The sequence below is a fragment of the Stegostoma tigrinum genome, chromosome 8, assembly GCF_030684315.1.
Source record: "Stegostoma tigrinum isolate sSteTig4 chromosome 8, sSteTig4.hap1, whole genome shotgun sequence".
NCBI lineage: Eukaryota > Metazoa > Chordata > Chondrichthyes > Orectolobiformes > Stegostomatidae > Stegostoma > Stegostoma tigrinum.
The window spans coordinates 12,845,531-12,865,767 of record NC_081361.1 but is presented as its reverse complement, the minus strand read 5'-3'; the positions used below and the strand labels follow the sequence as shown (position 1 = coordinate 12,865,767).

The 20,237-nt window shown below is 39.6% G+C and overlaps 1 protein-coding gene across 8 annotated transcripts in view; it reads right to left on the bottom strand.

Annotated features, from left to right (window-relative positions):
- The window catches only part of LOC125456296 (torsin-1A-interacting protein 2-like), an 82,728-nt gene that overhangs the window by 51,045 nt on the left and 11,446 nt on the right, over positions 1-20,237 (bottom strand). For 7 of the 8 annotated variants that reach the window (XM_059647756.1, XM_059647759.1, XM_059647758.1 and 4 more), the window contains 6 exons: positions 18,961-19,008; positions 12,752-12,814; positions 12,091-12,168; positions 6,250-6,324; positions 2,665-2,754; positions 483-569 (listed from right to left, as the gene is read on the bottom strand). In XM_059647756.1, the coding sequence (XP_059503739.1) occupies positions 483-569; positions 2,665-2,754; positions 6,250-6,324; positions 12,091-12,168; positions 12,752-12,814; positions 18,961-19,008 (441 nt within the window). The remainder of the gene's footprint in view (positions 1-482; positions 570-2,664; positions 2,755-6,249; positions 6,325-12,090; positions 12,169-12,751; positions 12,815-18,960; positions 19,009-20,237) is intronic. The other variant, XM_059647753.1, reaches the window with a different exon arrangement.

The following is a 20,237-nucleotide window of genomic DNA, read 5'->3' as shown; positions in this document are numbered from 1 at the left end:
AGGATAAGTTAAACAGGACATTTTGATCTATGTGGGAATCAAAGTGATGGCTTAGGTGGGGAAGTGAATTTAATACTTTGTCAATGGAATGCTGAGTAAGTTTGATGGGCTGCATGGCCTACTCTGCTCCAATTTCTTATGCATCATATGATAAGATCATGACAAGTCCAACAGGTGTTCGAGCAAATTAACCATTCGGTTTCTGCTTATTCTAGGTAACTGAAGATTGACCAGCGTATGGAGTTCACACATTCTTCTTTTCCATTCAACTCTTGAGATCTGAGATTCAATTAGTGAGAAAAGGAGTTCTTCCTGTTGGCATTTAGGCTGCTGCATGCAATCTCATTTATTGACTGTACCAAGACACATTCTATTCAATTTCTGAACTCACAGTGGTGTAATTTATGAGCTTTCTCTTCAATGAATTGGTAGGTCTATTAATAAAGTCAGATAGCACTCTAAAGGACTTTGATCCAACTTACCCACTGGTGTCAACCTGGTAGATTTTGCACCACACCGTACATCAGAATAGTTCTGGTTCTCCCTGTGGCTTGTGGCAGGAAGGTCAGCTTTAAAAAGGAGAGATAAGTGGGAAATTATGCTGTGGCAAACTACATACAAGTTTTAAAGTATGTCCAATATGTTCACCAACAGAAAAGTTCACGTTTTATTTGCACGTTTGTTATTGGAGACATCGTTTCCTGCTCCTATTTGTTGGAGGAGCTCATAACTGCTTCATTAGATGTACAAATATGTTACCAGTTCCTTGGTTTCTGAATAGCAAAAGCAGACAGAAACCATTCAATACAAATGATTTCAAGTTTATCTGGTTCAAATGTACCTTCAGTGAATAGCAATACTACTTCAAATTAAAGGGTTCTTGCAAAGATTTGTAGCTTGGATTGTGAATGAGGTTGTTGGCTTGGTCTCCGAGCTGGCTGGTTCTTGTACAGACATTGCGTCACCATGCTGGGTAACATCATCAATGCAGCGCCCGATGAAGTGATGTTGTTCTACTCCGCTTATTTATATGATCCGGTCTGTTAAGTTGGGTTGTGTCACTTGCGGTTCTGTTCTGCATGGGTTTGTATTTGGGGCTAATTCCACACGCTTGTTGACTGCATTATGGATCATATAAATACCTAGCTGAGTAGAACAACATCGCTTCATCAGAGGCTGCACTGATGTTACCGAGAATGGTGACAAAACATCTGTATGATAACTAGCCAGCTTGACGAGCAAGTCAACCACCTCAAGCCACTTCAATTCAGAGCTGGAATTATGCCCCACCAGAATAACATAATGCAAACACAAAGTACTGTAAATCTTCATAACAAGAGTAATTTTTATTTGATTAAAATAATAATTCATGGAAAGACAGAACGTTTATTATACATCCCTATTTTATTTCAGCTGGATGGTAATGAGCTTCCTTCATGAATTGCTGAAATCTGTGAGGAGTAGGTACAGCCACAGTGCTCAGGGAGAGGGAGATCCAGGATTCTGACCCAGTGAAATTGAAGGAACAATCATAGTTCCAAGTCAACATAAGTGTGACCTGCAGGAAAAATTGCAGGCAGCAATGTTCCTATCGACTGGCCTTGTTGTTCTAGTTGGTAGAGGTTGCATCTGGAAAAAGTGGTGTCTAAGGAGCCTCTGAGTTATTGCAGCACATCTTGTAAATGGTACATGCTGCTACCAGTGGTAGTAGACAGTAAATAAATGTCGAAGATTTCAAATTACTTGCCCATCAAGCAGATTGCTGTGCCTCAGATGGTGTCAAACTTCTGGAGTATTGTTGGAGCTGCATTCATCCAGACAAGAAGGTAATATTCCATCACACTCTTGAACTGTGTCTTGTAGTTAATGGAAAGGCTTTGAGTAGTAAGGGAGGACAGTTACTCAATGCACAATTCCCCACCTCTGATCTGCTCGATAGTGGGTGATTCAGCAATAGTCATACCATTGAACGTCATGGGCTGATGGCTGAATTCTCTCTTGTTGGAGATGTTCATTGTCTACTACTTGTGTGGTTCAGATTTTACTTGCCACTTATCAGCTCAAATCAGAATGTTGTCCAGTTCTTTCTACATTTGAATGTGGCTATCTTCAGTATCTGAGGAATTGTGACTATTGCTGAACACTATGCAACCATCAGCAAACATACCACCTTAATAAATGCAGAGTGGAACTGATTGAGAATGAGAATAAAACACAAAGTTATTGAATGGCTGACTAGGTTTGATTGCTGAATAGCCTACCCTGCTCCAATTTCTTTTGCATCATAAGACTAAGATCATGACAGCTTCAAGTCCAACAGATGTTCCCACAGATCAATCATGCGCTTCTGGCAGTTCTACGTAACTGAAGATTGGATTATACAGGGAATTCAAGCACTAATTCTTTCCATTCAACTCGAGATCCAATGAGTGAGAAAAGGGCTTCTTTCTGTTTGCATTTAGGTTGCTGCATGAAATCTGATTTATTGGCTATTTATGGACTGTACCAAGAAAAAAGAGACACTGTTCAAAAACATGTAATGTGACCTTCATTTCTGCACAGTGGTATTGTTTACAAGTCTTTCCATCAATGAATGTGAAACCCAATTAAATTCAACAAAGCCAGACAGACAGGCTCTCCATAAAGGACTTTCCCAGAACTTACCTGCTGGTCTCCACCTGGGAGATGGTGCACCATATTGTACATCAGAGTAGGTCTGATACTTGATCTGACTTGTGGTTTGGTGACGGTCTGCTGTCAAAAATGAAGAATAGGAAATTATACAGCAGACACTTATCAGGCTCAAGCCTGAACACTGTCCAGTTTTTGCTACATTTGAACGTGAACCTCTTTAGCACTTGAACATTGTATATATTATGGTGGCATGTTTGACGGTTACACAAACTCAAACTGATATATTTCCATTGAGAATAAAACACTGAAAAGGACAGGTACCATCAAAATGTTCCTTTCCCATACATTGATTCAATAACAAAATGTCTCCTTTAAAGCAATTCACAAAATTTCCAACTTCAAGTTTTCAAATGGTTTTTGAATCGGCACTTCTTCACCAAATTAAAATCAAATAAAAAAATAAAAGAGAGAGATGAGTATAAATCTGTCCAAAAATTGCTTACTTATGATAGTCAGAAAGACACTGAATTCCAATTTCAACAATTCTAGCTCACTGCCAAAAACTACACAATTCTCATATTAATTACAAAGGAAAAAAAGTCAGCTGCTACAACTCTGTGCTGATGATCAGAGATGCTGAACATAACTACAATATTGTAAATCATCTGAAACACAATCACCTATTTCAGGGGAAAACTCAGAAAAGGCGAATTCAAAAACAGGGCAAATAAACTGTCAATGCACTGAGGCAGAGTTAAAATAACTAGAGCGGATCAGAAAGGGGCAGTTGAAATAGTGTCGCTAAATAGAAGTTATTGAGTCTGTTGCATCATTCAAGGAGGTCATGATTGATCTGATAATCCTCAACTCCACTTTCCTTCCTTTTCCCCAAAACTGTCAACATCCTTCTCAATCCTCTGATTTCCAATTCATCTTCACCACATTGTATGACTTTCCTTTTGCTTTAAGGTGTCCTTGACTTGCCTTGTCAGCCATGGTTGCCTTATCCTCCCCCTCATAGGTTTCTTATTCTTTGAAATGAATCTGTTGTCCCTCCCGAATTAGTCCCAGAAACCCCTGCCATTGCTGTTCTACCATCTTCCCTGTTAGGCTTACTGTAGTGATTGCAACAAGGTCAGACTGATGGACATCATATCATATAATATAATACTTCCACCATCTACAATCCAACCCCATCACCCAGGACATTTTTCCATCCCCACCCTTGTCTGCTTTCCGGAGAGATCACTCTCTCCGTGACTCCCTTGTTCGCTCCACACTGCCCTCCAACCCCACCACACCCGGCACCTTCCCCTGCAAATGCAGAAAGTGCTACACTTGCCCCCATACCTCCTCCCTCACCCCCATCCCAGGCCCCAAGATGACTTTCCATATTAAACAGAGGTTCACCTGCACATCTGCCAATGTGGTATACTGCATCCATTGTACCCAGTGTGGCTTCCTCTACATTGGGGAAACCAAGTGGAGGCTTGGGAACCGCTTTGCAGAACACCTCCGCTCGGTTCGCAATAAACAACTGCACCTCCCAGTCGCAAACCATTTCCACTCCCACTCCCATTCTTTAGATGACATGTCCATCATGGGCCTCCTGCAGTACCACAACGATGCCACGCGAAGGTTGCAGGAACAGCAACTCATATTCCGCTTGGGAACCCTGCAGCCCAATGGTATCAATGTGGACTTCACCAGCTTCAAAATCTCCCCTTCCCCCACCACATCCCGAAACCAGCCCAGCTCTTCCCCTCCACCCACTGCATCCCAAAACCAGCCCAGCCTGTCTCTGCCTCCCTAACCTGTTCTTCCTCTCACCCATCCCTTCCTCCCACCCCAAGCCGCACCTCCATTTCCTACCTACTAACCTCATCCCACCTCCTTGACCTGTCCGTCTTCCCTGGACAGACCTATCCCCTCCCTACCTATACTCTCCTCTCCACCTTCGGTCCGCCTCCCCCTCTCTCCCTATTTATTTCAGAACCCTCACCCCATCCCCCTCTCTGATGAAGGGTCTAGGCCCAAAGCGTCAGCTTTTGTGCTCCTGAGATGCTGCTTGGCCTGCTGTGTTCATCCAGCTTCACACTTTATTATCTTATATAATATGATTTCCCTGACTGAACCATGTTAACAGCCCCAATCAGGGAGCGCTGGCTGACAGATGTAAACAGGAGTTTCAGGGTTCTGTTGACTCTGGAGAAGCTAGACCAGTGAGAAGTATTATGCACGTGTAAATAAAGGGTAACTTGGTGACAGGATACTGGCCTCTGGAGTTATTTCACTTCCTTTCCATCTGTGGCCAGCTCTTCCCTCATGTCATCTTTCTAGTTACCTTCACTCGATTGTAATAATGTTACATCTGATTCCAGCTTCTCCCTCTCAAATTTCAGAATGAATTCTATCATATTTTAGTCACTACCCTCTCAGGGCTTCCTTCACCTTCAACTCCCTAATCAAGTCTACTTTATTACACATTACTAAAATCCAGAGGTGCCAGTTCCCTAGTAAGCTTTGCGAAAAACTGCTCCAAAACATAAAACCATCTCAGACATTCCACAAACTCCTTTTCTTCAGATCCACTACCAACATGAATTTCCAGTCCATCTGCCCGATTATTGAAATTGTGCCTTTCTTACATGCCTTTTCCATCTTCTGATCTATTTTCTTCCCCACATCCCCACTGCTAAGAGGCCTGTAGACAACTCCCATCATGGCCTTTTACTTTTGCAGTTATTCAACAGACTGTACACTTTCCGACTCGGTCACTTTCTGCTTTAATTGAATTTCTTATAAACAAGGCAGCCCCATCCCTTCTGCCCACCAACCTGTCCTTTCAGAAGGATGTGTATCCTTGGATATTTAGTTCCAAGCCCTGATCCCCTTGCAGCCACATGTCTAATACACATAACATCACACCTGCTAATTTCAATCCATACTACAAGCTTGTTTACCTTGTTTATATGCTGCATGCATTTAAGTACAACACATTCAGGCCTGCTTTGACTGCCCCTCTTCTCATAGTTGGCTCCTTATCTGCTCTGCCTGAAGTTAGATTCCTGACCCTTTCCATACTCTGTCTTACGACGACTTCTGGAAACTTTAAATTCTCATGAGCCCTCCCCACCCATTCAACTCTTTACATAATTTGTATGCAACTGAACAGCCCTCTATCACCCCCATTATTTTAACTTTAAACCCCAGACAGCTCAGGATGCTCACATTTTGAGTGTCTTCAAGGCAAAAATTGATACATTCTTGACAAATAATTGGGATAATGTGGAAAGTCCAGTGAAAGAAGAAACCCAGCTACGATCTTCATGAATGGTGGATCATGCTTGAAGGGTCAAATGGCCCATTCCTATTTCTCACATTCTAAATGAAAAGTAGGAATTGTAAACCCAATCAATTGCACAAAGAAAAGTCTGTGCCTTGGTGCTTAAGTCAAAAGTGTTGAGACTGCAATCGTTAGCTGAGAAGTCAATTTCTCCATAGAATTCAAAGTTGAAACACCACCTAATAATCATAGATCTTAAATATGGAGCATAACATTTATCTTTAATGAAAATCTACCTGTATAACTAAATGGAAGTGATCTGGACTTACCTTGGGCTTGGTGTGAATATACTGGTGTCTGTCTGTCAGGTACTCTTTGCATATTGCCAGTTGAAGGAAATGGGCCTGCAAAACAAAAAAAAAAATCATAACATGCCCAAGAGTAAAACCTGTTCATGTGCTGCTGGTGCACTTTTGATCAAAAATTTCAAGATACACAGATTTCTTAAATAACAATAAAACACGTACTGCACCAACACAATAAATGTAAACGTTCCTTTCCTGAAGAACATAATTTTTTCTTTTAAAATGTAGGGAATTCAATCTTCAGGACTGCTACCCGATTAAATAAGATGGTGGCTTATCTGCCTCAACTCTACTTTTGCAGTTGTCCGTTTGTCTTAGCACTCAAAACTCTATCAGTCTCTATTGGTTTTAACTATGCTGAATTCACAGTGCTCTGGGTGCAGAATTCCAAATATTCCCAGCCATTTGAGTGAAGAAATATTTCATCCAGAGTCCTAAATGACCAGCTCCTTATTCTGAATCTATGAGCACTAATTTTACACATGCTCACAGCACACTTCTTCTCAAGCCCTAGGGAATATGACCCTCGAGGGTCACACCTGTTTCTTTAGGAGTATACCTAATAAATGGAAATACAAAATGTATATCAAAATCGTGGTGTCTATGTCCTTAGAACATAATAACTAAGAGGAATAGACGACAATTCAGGCCCTCAAGCCTACTCCGCCATTCAATACAAATCACGGCATATTTCATTTTGGTTTCAACTTTACTTTCCTCACTGCTCCCCATAACCATTCAACATGTTACTTGTTTAAAAAAAAATCTCTTTCCTCCTTAAAATTTACTCGATGTCCCAGCATCCATCATTCTTTCAAACTTCAGACAGCAGAGGCCTAAATGGCTCAATTTATCTTCATAAGACAAGCTCATCTCTGGCATCAATCTAGTGCATCTCCTTTCAACTGCCTCTGGTGAAACTACATCTCTCCTCAAGTAAAAGGACCAAAACAGTATACAATACTTCAGGTGTTTGCAGAGTTGCAGCAACATTTCCCTACTTCTTTATTCTATTTTTGTAGCAATAAATGCCAAAATTCCATTTCTCTCCTTATTACCTGCATACTGATTTTCTGTGACTCATGCATTAAGTCACCCAGATCCCTCTGCACCAAAGTAATCTGAAGTTTCTCTCCATTTAGATGAAGTTTTTTTTTTAATTCTTCCTCCCTAAATGGATAAACTCACTTTTCCATGTTAAATTCCATAAGACCATAAGACATAGGAGTGGAGGTAAGACCATTCGGCCCATCAAGTACACTCCGCCATTTAAGTCATGGCTGATGGGCATTTCAATACCATTTCCCTGCACTCTCCCCATGGCCCTTGATTCCTTTTGAGATCAAAGATTTGTCGATCTCCACCTTGAAGGCATCCAACGTCCTGGCCACCACAGCACTCTGCGGCAATGAATTCCACAAGCCCACCACTCTCTGGCTGAAGAAATGTCATCTCATTTCAGTTTTAAATTTACCCCCACTAATTTTAAGACTGTGCCCACGGGTCCTAGTCTCCCCACCTAACGTAAACAACTTCCTAGCGTCAACCTCTTCTAAACCATACATTATCTTGTAAGTTTCTATTAGATCTCCCCTCAACCTTCTAAACTCTAATGAGTACAATCCCAGCATCCTTAGCCGTTCATCATACGTTAAACCTACCATTCCAGGGATCATCTGTGTGAATCTGTGAATCTCCGCTGGACACGCTCCAGGGCTAGTATGTCCTTCCTGAGGTGTGGGGCCCAAAATTGGACACAGCATTCTAAATGGGGCCTAACTGGAGCCTTATAAAGCCTCAGAAGCACATCGCTGCTTTTATATTCCAACCCTCTTGAGATAAACGACAACATTACATTTGCTTTCTTAATTACGGACTCTACCTGCAAGTTAACCTTTAGAGAATCCTGGACCAACACTCCCAGATCCCTTTGCACTTCTGATTTGTGAATTTTCTCACCGTTTAGAAAATAGTCCATGCCTGTATTCTTTTTTCTAAAGTGGAAAACCTCACATTTACTCACTTGGAATTTCATCAGCCATTTCCTGGACCACCTTCCTGAATTGTCTAAATCTTTGTGCAGTTTCCCCACCTCCTCAGTACTACCTGCCTGTCCAACTATCTTCGTATCATCGGCAAACTTCGCCAGAATGCCCCCAGTCCCTTCATCCAGATCATTAATATAGAAGGTGAACAGCTGCGGCCCCAACACTGAACCCTGCGGGACACCACTCGTCACCGGTTGCCATTCCGAAAAAGAGCCTTTTATCCCAACTCTCTGCCTTCTGTCAGACAGCCAATCCTCAATCCAAGCCAGTAGCTCACCTCGAACACCATGGGCCCTCACCTTGCTCAGCAGCCTTCCATGAGGCACTGTATCAAAGGCCTTTTGGAAGTCTAGATAGATAACATCTACTACGTTTCCCTGGTCTAACATACCTGTTACCTCTTCAAAGAATTCTAACAGGTTTGTCAGGCACGACCTCCCCACCCATTTGACACATTCACCTAACATCCATTTATAAGCTTCTTAGTTTTTCTTTGCAGCTTACTTTGCCATGTTTTTTCGTCTCATCTGCAATATAGAACATTCTATCTCTGCATGCAAGTTATTAACATAGATTGAAAATAGTTGGGGCCCCAAGCCTCGAGCCCTGCGGCATCTCACTAGTTGCAACCTGCCACCCAGAAAAGACACAAAAACTTATCCCAGCTCTCTGCTTCCATTGGTTAGTCAATCCACTGTAGAAGTTAATTTATTACCTCTAACTGCCTATGATCTTACCTTGTGTAGTAACCTTTTGTGCAGCACTTTATCAAATCCCTTCCAAAATCCAGATATTCTATATCTACAGTTCCCTCATTATTCGTTTTGTTTGTTCTGTCTCTGAAGAACTCGAGTAAAATCAAACTTGATTTACCAATCATAAAACCCCGCTGGCTCAGATAGATTTTTACTTTTCAAACGTCCTATTACTACTCCGTTAATAACAGATGTCAATATTTTCCCCAACCACAGATGTCAAACTAATTGGCCTATAGTTTCCTACTTTCTGCCTCCCTCTCTTAAAAGGGAATTACAGCAGCATTTTTTTCAATCCACTGCAACTTTTCCAGAATTCAGAGAAGTTTGGAATATTATAACTAATACATCCACTATCTCTGATGTGACTTTCTTTAAGGCCATCAAGCCCTGAAGACTTTTCTGCCCTTAATCTCAATAGCTTACGCAGTACTTTTTCCCCTATTAATAACGATTGTTTTAAGATCTTTCTTTTCTACAACCTCTCCATTAGCTATTACAATTAGAATAGTTTCAGTATCCTCCACCATGAACAGTGAGGCAAAATATTGATTTGGGGAACACAAAAATTGCAGAGACCCTATATTAACTCTCTGGTCCACTAAGGTACCACATTCATTTTAGCAATTCTCTTTTGTTTATATACAAACTGAAGAAATTGCTATCTGTTTTTAATATTTTGCATTGGTCTTTTTTCATACTTAATCTTAGCTCATTGTATTACTTTATTATTAACAACTCTTGTTGGTCTTTAAAAGTTTCCCAATCCTCCAGCCTACCACTGGCCTTTACAAGATGTTATGTCTTAGTTTTGCCCTTATTTTATCTTCCTTGCTTACCCTTGGATGCTTTATCCACCTCTTACAATCTTTCTCCCTCTTAGATAATATTTTAGCTACGATGATGCAAATATTTCCATAAATGTCTGCCACTGTTCATTAACTGCCCTGTGTTTATTCTGCCTAGTCCATTAGGACCAAATCTGTCCTTATGCCTATGTACTTACCTTTGTTTAACACCAAAACAGTAATACAGGACACTAGATTCTCATCTTCCGAGTGAATTTGAAAATCTAACATGCTATGATCACTTTTCTCCAAGAGGATCCTTTAATTTGGAGACCATTAATTAATTCTATCTTATTACACAATATTAAATCCAAAATGGCCTGTCCCCTGGTTGGTTTCCCCAAAATACTTCTCCAAGAAAGAATCTCTAATACACTTGATGAACTCTCCCTCAAGGCTACCCTTGCCAACTTGATTAAAATCAAGTCTATATACCTATTAAAATCACCCATGATTATTATTCTTACAACCCTCCCAGCATTTCATACTTTTTATTGTGTTCAACTGTGGAATTACTGTTAGGGAACCTATAGATAACTCACACCAGATACTTCTTCCCCTCGTTTTTTCATTTCTACCCAGACTATTTCAATGTTTTCACTTTCAGTGCCAAAGTCATTTCTCAATACAGCACTGATCTCTTCCTTTACTAATAAAGCTACACTACCTCATTTTCCTTTCTATTTATCCTTCCGAAACACAGAGTATCCTTAAATATTCGACTGTTGGTCCCAATCTCCTTGTAACCACGTCTCAGTTATCGATATCTAATCATAACCATTTGTCTCTATTTGCATTGTTAACTAATTGTAGCCCAAATGCTACATGGGCTCAGATACAAAGCTTCTAACCTTGACCTATTACCAATTTGTCTTACATTTCCTCAATTCTTTGATGCAATATGGCGTTCACACATACTGTCCCTTTTTTTCCATTCTCTTGTAACAACTAGTCTCATCACTAATATGCACCCCTACCTTCTCTTTACAGTTTGATTTTTAAGAAATTACCAAGCAACTGAATCCTTCCACCCACTATTTAGTTTGAAGCACTAGTTACACAATTCACCAGGATCCAGGCCCCTGCACAATTTAAGTGGAGCCCGTTTTAACAGAACAGCTGCCTCTTTCTGCAGTAACAGCTTATTTATTGTACTTGCTCTTTGTCAGACCTGATTGTTTCATTTGCCCACGAAAGCATTTGTGACAAAATTTTAAAATCAAAAAAAAATTTAAACATAAACATGCTACTTGGAACGACCCAAGGACATGGAGATTTTACATAAATTCAAGTCCCATCTTTTCCTACCCCTCAATATCCCGAAAACTGCAACAAACCAATTTACTCTGCACTCATTCATCACACTCAAATTCTAGTAACCCAAAATTACATTTTCTTGTCTCTCCCACTCATGTACTGTCTCTGTTGACAGGGTTTTATGAGATGTTACATGAAAAACACTACTTTCAGTGCAAGTTTAGCATTGTGCTCATTAGTACTACTAAATTTCAACATCTCTGTAAACCTGAACTTTCTTAAATTATCTCCAATTTTCTTGGTCAGACAGACAGTTGCACTCTGCTTCACACAGTCACAGTAAAGACTAAGCCTTGAACACTTATGGTGAAAAACTGCATTCCATCACATCCTCGACATTTTTTCACGTCAAGCATGCACAAAAGACTACTGTTGATGCATTAGAAGCATAACCAATTAGAACGCTAATAACTTTCTCGTATCACTCCCTGGCTAGACTGTGGCACTTGCTAATACCTTCGAAATGAGGAAGTGAGAATAAAGTAAAAACCATGTTTACTTTCAGCACTAGCACAATTAATAACAAAAAGTAATTTGTTGTTCAAGTCGAGCAATAGACTCAGATATAACTGAGCTCTCTATCGGAATGCTAAACTGATAGTTGATACAGAACACCAAACGATCAACAAAACAGACTAGACTTGAGTGGGTCATCAGCCTGACAGTACATCAATACCTCCTCTGTTTTCAAATATTCATTCTTAGGATGTGGGTGGTGCTGGCTCGGTCAACATTTAGAATCCATTATTACTTGTCCAAATTTAGATTTCTCTCAATGACAGGCAACTGCCTACAAAAACATCATGGTGACATTTTACAAATTAAAGGAAGCATTACCAGAAAATGTTTGAAGCGTCGACACTCTTGTGGATTCTTGCAACCTCTCAACTTCCACCTCAGATTCTGAATCCATGTCTGAAATTTGAGATTATTTATTGCAGATTATACTTCATGAAAGGAATTCGTCAACCACCAGAAAGAAATACCAATTCTTGAAGCAGGCACAGTTAAATAGTGAGGCGACAGACATGAAGGATATTTATAAAATATATTTTGTTGATTAAAAACTCCAAGTTTGAATATCATGTGTACTAAAGGTTTGAAACAGATATAAAATGCTAAAGTTTTAGCGATAGAAATTGGGCAGTGCAGGTCAGGGAATGAACTAACAGGAGGACAAGAGAAGCCGTAATTCACAGATCAGCCCTGATATTGTACATTAAAATTCACCTCCCTCACTTGTTCAGCATCTCTATGCAACTTCTTTAAATAGGAATGATGTCAGAGTTCATAAATTCACACTAATATTTGTACAACACATGCAGCATCTTTAGTTAACAACATTTTGTTTTTATTTCTGCAAATCCTTTAATTGTAAAAATGACTTAGAGAGAGCTTTAAGAGCTGGTTGTGAAAACAAAAGGGAGTTTCCCAACTGGGACAAATTAATGTGGTTAGACAATCTAAAGGACTATTTGAGATAGTGGGAACACATTACCTTCATCTGCAGGATTCTGAGGGGACACTGAGAGACCATCAGTATCTTCAGACTGGTTCCCATCTAAAATCAAATCGCAAACATTGAAAGCTAAAAATAAATGGCAATAGGGGCAAATTTGCTCCTTCATGTACAGCACAACGAAAGACTTGCTGAAAGATTTTTACTGTCCTAAGGACCGAATGCACCTGCCTGCCAATTAGCACCTCAACCGAGATGTTCATTCTTCCAACTATGAACAAAGTAGAAGTTTCTATGGGTCATCTGACACAAAGTTTGAGGGGAAAGATATATACCAATATTTCTGCTGTACTGTGTACATGCATTGGAAGGTACCACAAAAACAAGAAGGTCCAGTCCTGCACAGAAAAATGCAAAGATTTTCCATATTCAAGAAACCATATGCACACATTAAATTTTAAAGGGAACATTAACAGGCACACAACCGCCAAATGCTAATCACACATTCTACCTGGTAGTTGGACAAATAACAAAAAAACCTCTTCATTTCATACAAATGCAACAAGCTACTTGACTTTAAGTTACATTGCAATTAAAACTAATGCTGTAGAAATATCCACATGCCATTTGATCAGATTTTCTACAACTCAATTATTCAGTAATGGAACACATCATTTCTTATATTTAATATTTAGTGTTAGAAAAGAGGGAGAACTGACTTAAAACATACAAAAACAGGAACAAGAGTAGGCCATTTAGCCCATTAAGTTTATTCCAACACATTCATATTCATCTACATCAATGTCATACTCCCACTCTCTCTCCACACCCTTTTTTGCCTTAAACCTTGAGAAATCTGTTTCTTTCATAAATATATTCAATGACTTCTCCACAGCCTTCTGTGGTCGAAAATTCCAAAAAATTCACGTGCCTACCAGTGAAAAATTTTCTTATCTCAGTCCAAAGTGATCTACTTCATAGCCTGACATCATTAATTAACCCTTGTTCTGGACACCCCCAGCCATGGGAAACACCAGCCCTTTATCCAGTCCATTCAAACCTGTCAGACTTGTATGATTCAATGAGAACCACCCCTTAATCTTCTAAACTCCAGTGAATACAGGCTCAGTCGCCCTGCTTCCCTCCTCACACTAAAGACCATGCCAATCTTGTAAACTTCTGCTGCGCTCCCTCTATAGAAAATATTCATTTTCTTAGATAAAGGATTTCAAAATTATGACAGCGATGTTTATCAGTTAGCTCATCAATGGTAGAGAGAAACAGAACCTTGGTTGAAAGATGCCAAGAAATATGTGGAAATGAAAACCAAATAAAGAATAATAAGCATAAAAATAATAAGATTTCAAGAGCAGAAGTCTTGCTTGACCAAACATATTGAATGCTTTGAAAGAATAATAGGAAAAATGACAATGGCAATACAGCAGATAGAATACATGTGGATTCTCAAAGCTTTTGATAAGGTACTGTATAACTGACAGGTGTGTGATTAGGTAGAGCATGGGGAAATCGGGGACAAAAAGAAGAAAGGATAACAAGTTCATTTCACAACAGAGAGGAGAGGTCAAGGGTAGCTAATTAACTGATAATAAATAAGAATGGTGGTCAACACAAATTGGTGCTGAATTCTCAGTACTGCTTACAACTGAAATAATTGTACAAACAGAAGTCAGAAGCGTTTCAAAATTTGGAGACAATATCAAATTGGAGGTATGAGGGTACACAGTTAAGCTCAGGAAAGCAGCAACAAAATACTGTACGATATTAATGAATACTATGGGATAGTTTTTGACAAATGGATTTCAATGTAGGTGGACATGAACATACATACATATAAGTTAGGAGCAGCATATGCCACTTAGCTCCTCAAGCCTGATATGCCATTCAATAACGTCATGGCTGATCAGATTATATCTTAACACCTTATTCCTACTTAGCCCCAAAAACCTATCACCTTCTTGCATTTCAAGGGTCTAGATAGCTCAAGCTTAAAAAGTGTCAATATGGTGCTTTCACCTTTTTGAGGAAGTGAGCTCCTAATATTTTCTATTATCTGAGAGAAAATGCTCTCCTGTCTGTGAAATGGGTGACCTCTTATTTTTAAAACTGTAATCTGCTAGTTTTAGATTCTCCCACAAGAGAACAAGAACATTCAAGAACATCAAGAACATTCAGATCTTCGAGTCAAAAATCATGAAGCATGGAATCAGACCTTTCCGTCCAATCAGTCCATGTTGTCCATAATCCCAAAACAAATCAGCCCCACCTGCATGTGCTTGGTCCATATCCCTCCAAACATTTCTTATTCACGTACTTATCTAACTGTATTTTAAATATTACTGCACCCACATCCACCACTTCTTGTGGAAGTTCATTCGACACACAAACTACAATGTGTAAAATATCTGCCCCTTATGTCTTTTATAAATCTTTCTCCTTTCACCTTAAAAATATGCGCCCTAGTCTTGAAATCCCTCACTCTAGGGAAAAGACACCTGCCATTCACTTTATCTATACCCCTCATGAATATATAAACCACTATGAAAAAAAAGTCACCACACCAACTCCTTGTACTCAAGTGAAAAATGTCCCAGCCTATACCGCCTCAGTTTATAACTCAAACCATCCATTCCTGACAAGATCCTGACAACCCTGCAGCCCAATGGCATTATTGTGCTTCAAAATCTCCTCTTCCCCCACTGCATCCCAAAACCAGCCCAGCTCGTCCCCTCCCCCCACTGCATCCCAAAACCAGGCCAGCCTGTCTCCGCTTCCCTAACTTGTTCTTCCTCTCACCCATCCCTTCCTCCCACCTCAAGCCGCACCTCCATTTCTTACCTACTACCTCATCCCGCCTCCTTGACCTGTGTCTTCCCTGGACTGACCTATCCCCTCCCTACCTCCTCACCTATACTCTCCTCTCCACCTATCTTCTTTTCTCTCCATCTTCGATCCGCCTCCCCCTCTCTTCCGATTTATTCCAGTTCCCTCTCCCCATCTCCCTCTCTGAAGAAGGGTCTAGGCCCGAAACGTCAGCTTTTGTGCTCTTGAGATGCTGCTTGGCCTGCTGTGTTCATCCAGCTCCACACTTTGTTATCTAAGATCCTAATAAATCTCTTCTGAACTCTCTCCAGCTTAATAATATCCTTCCTATAGCAGGGAGACCAGAACTGGACACAGTACACCAGCAGAGGCCTTACCAATGTCTTCTACAACCTCAACATAATGTCCTAAACCCCTACATACAAAAGTCTGAGCAATGAAGGCAAGCGTGCTTAACCCTTCTCAGCCACTATCTATGTGATACTAACCTCAAAAGAATGATCTACTTAGACCCCCAGTTCTCTGTTCTACAACAGTACCCAAGGCTTTACTTTTAATTATATGTTTCTTATATGTTTATATTCTGTTTGTTTCGATTAAGTTACATCTTATTTTGCTAAACTCCAGCAGACACAGGTCTACCCTGTCTAACCTTTCTTTCTAAGGCAAACTGCCCATTTCGGCTATTAGTGTGATTAACTTTCTCTGAACTGCTTCAAACACATTTTCATTTCCTTTAAATAAGCAGATGCACGTTATTCCAGATGTGAGCTCATCAATGTCCAGTAAACCTAAGCACAACTCCATACTTTTGTATTCAATTTCCTAGCAATAAACAGCAACATTTTATTTGGATACCTAATGACTGGTTGATTTTTCTTCAGATTTGATATCATCTTTAAGTAGTTAATCTGACAGTGGTTTCTCTCATCATTTTTCAAAAAGTCATGTTGTAAGGTACACATTCTACATATTCTGAAATATCCATTTAAATGTCAATCACATGCCTCAGCTTAATTTGGTAGCTCACTTTAGTTCCCTCTGCTTTCATGCACTCCTAATTGCACTTAGTTAACATAAAAATAAGAGTTTTGGACCCACTGTTCTCTCCTTCAAATAAAACATTCAATCATATTTTGGTGGCTGCAACCTTGGGGCATCTTTGCTATGAAGTCATTCATTCCAAGTAAAATCTCCCATGATTATTGGTTATTTTTCCAACAAGCTCCCTTATTTTTTCCTTTATATTCAATCTATCATGCAGTTACTGTTAATGGGCCTGTACATTAATCTTACAAGTGACTTCATAATTTCTCATCTCTACTCAAACCACTTCTATGTCCTAGTTTCCTGAGCTCAGTTCATACCTCTCTATTGCGCTAACATCACTAAATTAAGAGAGCCACTCCTCTGTCTTTTCCTGGCTTTCAATTCTTCCTAATTGTCACTTACCTTTCAATATTCAGGTCGCAGTCTAGTTTATTCAGCTGCTAAATCTCTGTAAAAGCTGTCAAATCATATTTATTTCTATTTGCACCAGTTTTGTTTTGAATACTATGTGTATTCTGATACAGAATCTTCAGTTTTGTCCTTTTCTTCTTTTTGTAATTTCTAGCTATGTTGATTTACTCTTAGGTTTGTGCTCTCTATCTCTGCCTGTTGTCAATTTGGATCCAAACCAGTCAATGTGGCAGAAACCCAAGACACCTCCTTTTGTTCATAGGTCAATATCTACTTGGTCTTAATTCCCTATCGTATTACAGATGCTCCCCCACACGTATATGCACTTAGGCAATTAATATCCATGATCTGTTCTTTCTTAACCTTAAAGACATTAAGAAATTAACAATATAATTAATGGTAAATTAACACTTGTAACAGATGTATATAATTTCCCATATTAATAACTCTCTTGCCTGGTCTCTACTCTTCGATTTATAAGATCTTCCTAATTTAATGCTAATGGATAATAAGATTCCAAATTGGGCAGAGGGGCAAAGTGATCTTAGAATGCATCATACATAAATTTCCAAAAGTAGCGACATCACGTTAAAAAAGCCATTTTTAAAAAAATCCAAACTTTGGGGCTCACTAAAAGAGGAATAGAAGTAAAAAGCAGACGACTTGTTGAATTTGTCTCAAATTTTAGAACACACTACTCAGGCCGCCAAAAGATAAAGGATATTCAGACACTGAGGATAAAAGGATTCCTAAGTACAATACCATAACTGAAAGGGCATACTTATTAGGAAAGCCTAAAGAGGTTGCGGCTCTCCTCAGTAGAGAAGAGGTGGCTGAGAGGTCACTTGATAGAAGACATTAAAATTATGAAAGCGTTTGATACATTAGATGTACAGAAGACATTTGTGGAGGTGCTCGAAACCAGGAGTTGCAAAGGACAGAGATACAAATAAATTAGAAATTCAAACAAAACTTCATTAGACAGAGAATGGTGAGAAATGTGGAACTTGATACTACAAGAAGTGGGGTTAAGATAAATAGCAAAGATGTAAAGGAGAAACAAGGTAAACATGACAGAAAAAGGAATCGAATATCATGTTCAAAGGGGGAGAGGACATCAAGTGTGAAGAAGCTTCTGTAGAGCACAAACTCTGGCAATAGACTGATCGAGGCAAATGGGCCACTTCTGTGCTATTAATTATATACATTGTTTCATAATGTTACCAAGGAATATGTTTATCCGCCTAATCGAGAATGAACACATATCCATAATGAAAAGCAGGGGGGAAACGCACAGATTAATCCATAAGAGCTATTTGTAGAAAACCAACTGAATGGGGCCAATTTTGATTTCTTGATTTAGAAACTCAGCTTCTGCTACCATCATGAAAATATGCAACAGTAACAGAATAAATGACAAAAAATACTCAGTCTGTAACCCATTGACTCCTGACAAACAGGAATAGTCAGTCATTTCTACCAACTTGAATGAAGCAAAAGCAGACTCTACAAAAGGAATCTGATGCTGGATTTTTCGCCTCTTCCCCCTGGCAGGATGTGGACTGGTGGTGTTAATAAACTTGAGGTGGGCCACTGAAAAACCAGTGAGTCAGGTGATCAATAGATTAGGAAGGACAGCAATGCAAATTGCACACACCGCTGTCTGCAGTCCCAGGTCAAGTGCAACATAGATTCAATGGCAAACTATCCAGGGTATATGCAGTTTGTGCTGTGGATCCCAGTCACCAAGCACCAAACCAGACTCCCTTCAAATCAACCTACACCTTAAAAGTTTTGCTTGGAGCCATTTGCCATTACTGTGACAATACTCAGTGAATTACAGATTATTGACAAGAACAAAACCTGTATTTATATACAGTGCCTTTAACATGGTAAAATAGTCAAAAGATCCTTCACAAGTGTATTATCATTTAAAAATGGCGTACCTGGGGACACTTGGTTGGTCTCAGAGGAATAGTCCATCACTACTGGTTCTGTGATGGAAGGCAAAATGGAAACTTAATGAAACCTGTCAGTAAAATCTCACAAAGTAAACAAGGCAGTGTAGAGACTTTCTCTGAAGTGAAAAAAAATGGGTATTTGTCATGTCACCCTCACTTAAACCAAAGCAAAGCAAATCAACACATTTCGACAAGCTATATGTAGAATGGAGCACTCAAAGAGCAGCTAGACAGCCAAAGGGAAAACAACGGATGAAGTGCAGCAAAACTCTCATATTAGGATCACTTCTATTAATATTAATGTCCCACGTGACTGTGTCCAAACCTTCAAACTTCCTTCAAACTCTGGTGTCTTGTGCATGGACCTTTTCCCATAATTTCAACACTGCACTAGAGCAGACAGTATCATAGTGGTAGCACCACTGCACCAGATATGCACAGGCTCAGGGACTATTGTTCTGGTGATGAAGGTTAAAATCATACTGTTACATAACTCAAATGTGAATTGAAAGGTACTTTCCCGACACCATTACTGAAACTATCAGCAAATGTCCATTTTAGGGCAGCAAATTAGCTGCATTTACTTGATTTGGCTGACTTGTGACTCTAGACCCACTGTAATGTGCCAGGGTGATATGGCGAAAGACAAGGAAGGTCCAAAAATTAATAGTGGTGGACAAAAATGTCAGATAATTTTCAGTGACAAAGGATTATGTAACATTCACACTTTTTATGATCTGTACTAAACTGCAAATGCTTCTAGGCTACATGAAATGGATGGGGTTATTACACCTTGTTTCAATGAACAAATTAATTTTCCCTTCATTCACCTTCTGCTATTGTCAATATTGTGCACTAAGGCATTTGCAGAAGATAACTGCAGTGGCCTCAGCATTCAATGCAGTTAGTGCATATAACAAAGAAGTTCATACTAACAAAACATGCCTTTACTGGATTATATATGTGCCAAGCAAAGAAAACGACTTGGTCAGAGCTTTACAAAATACCTTGCAATGTTACCCTATTTTAACTCACCACCACTTTCTGAAGGGCAATTAGGGGTGGCCAAAGCCCGGCCTTTCCAGTCGTGCCCACATCCCCAGAAGATTTCTTTAAAAAGTCTTGAAATTAACGAGATTTTTTTAAATGTTTGCTACATAATTGTTCTGCACTTGGTTGTTTTGCCATTACAAACAAACATTGTTTGTTGAGAAGTGGTTTATAGAACATAGAAGCACAGTACAGGCCCTTCGGCCCTCGAT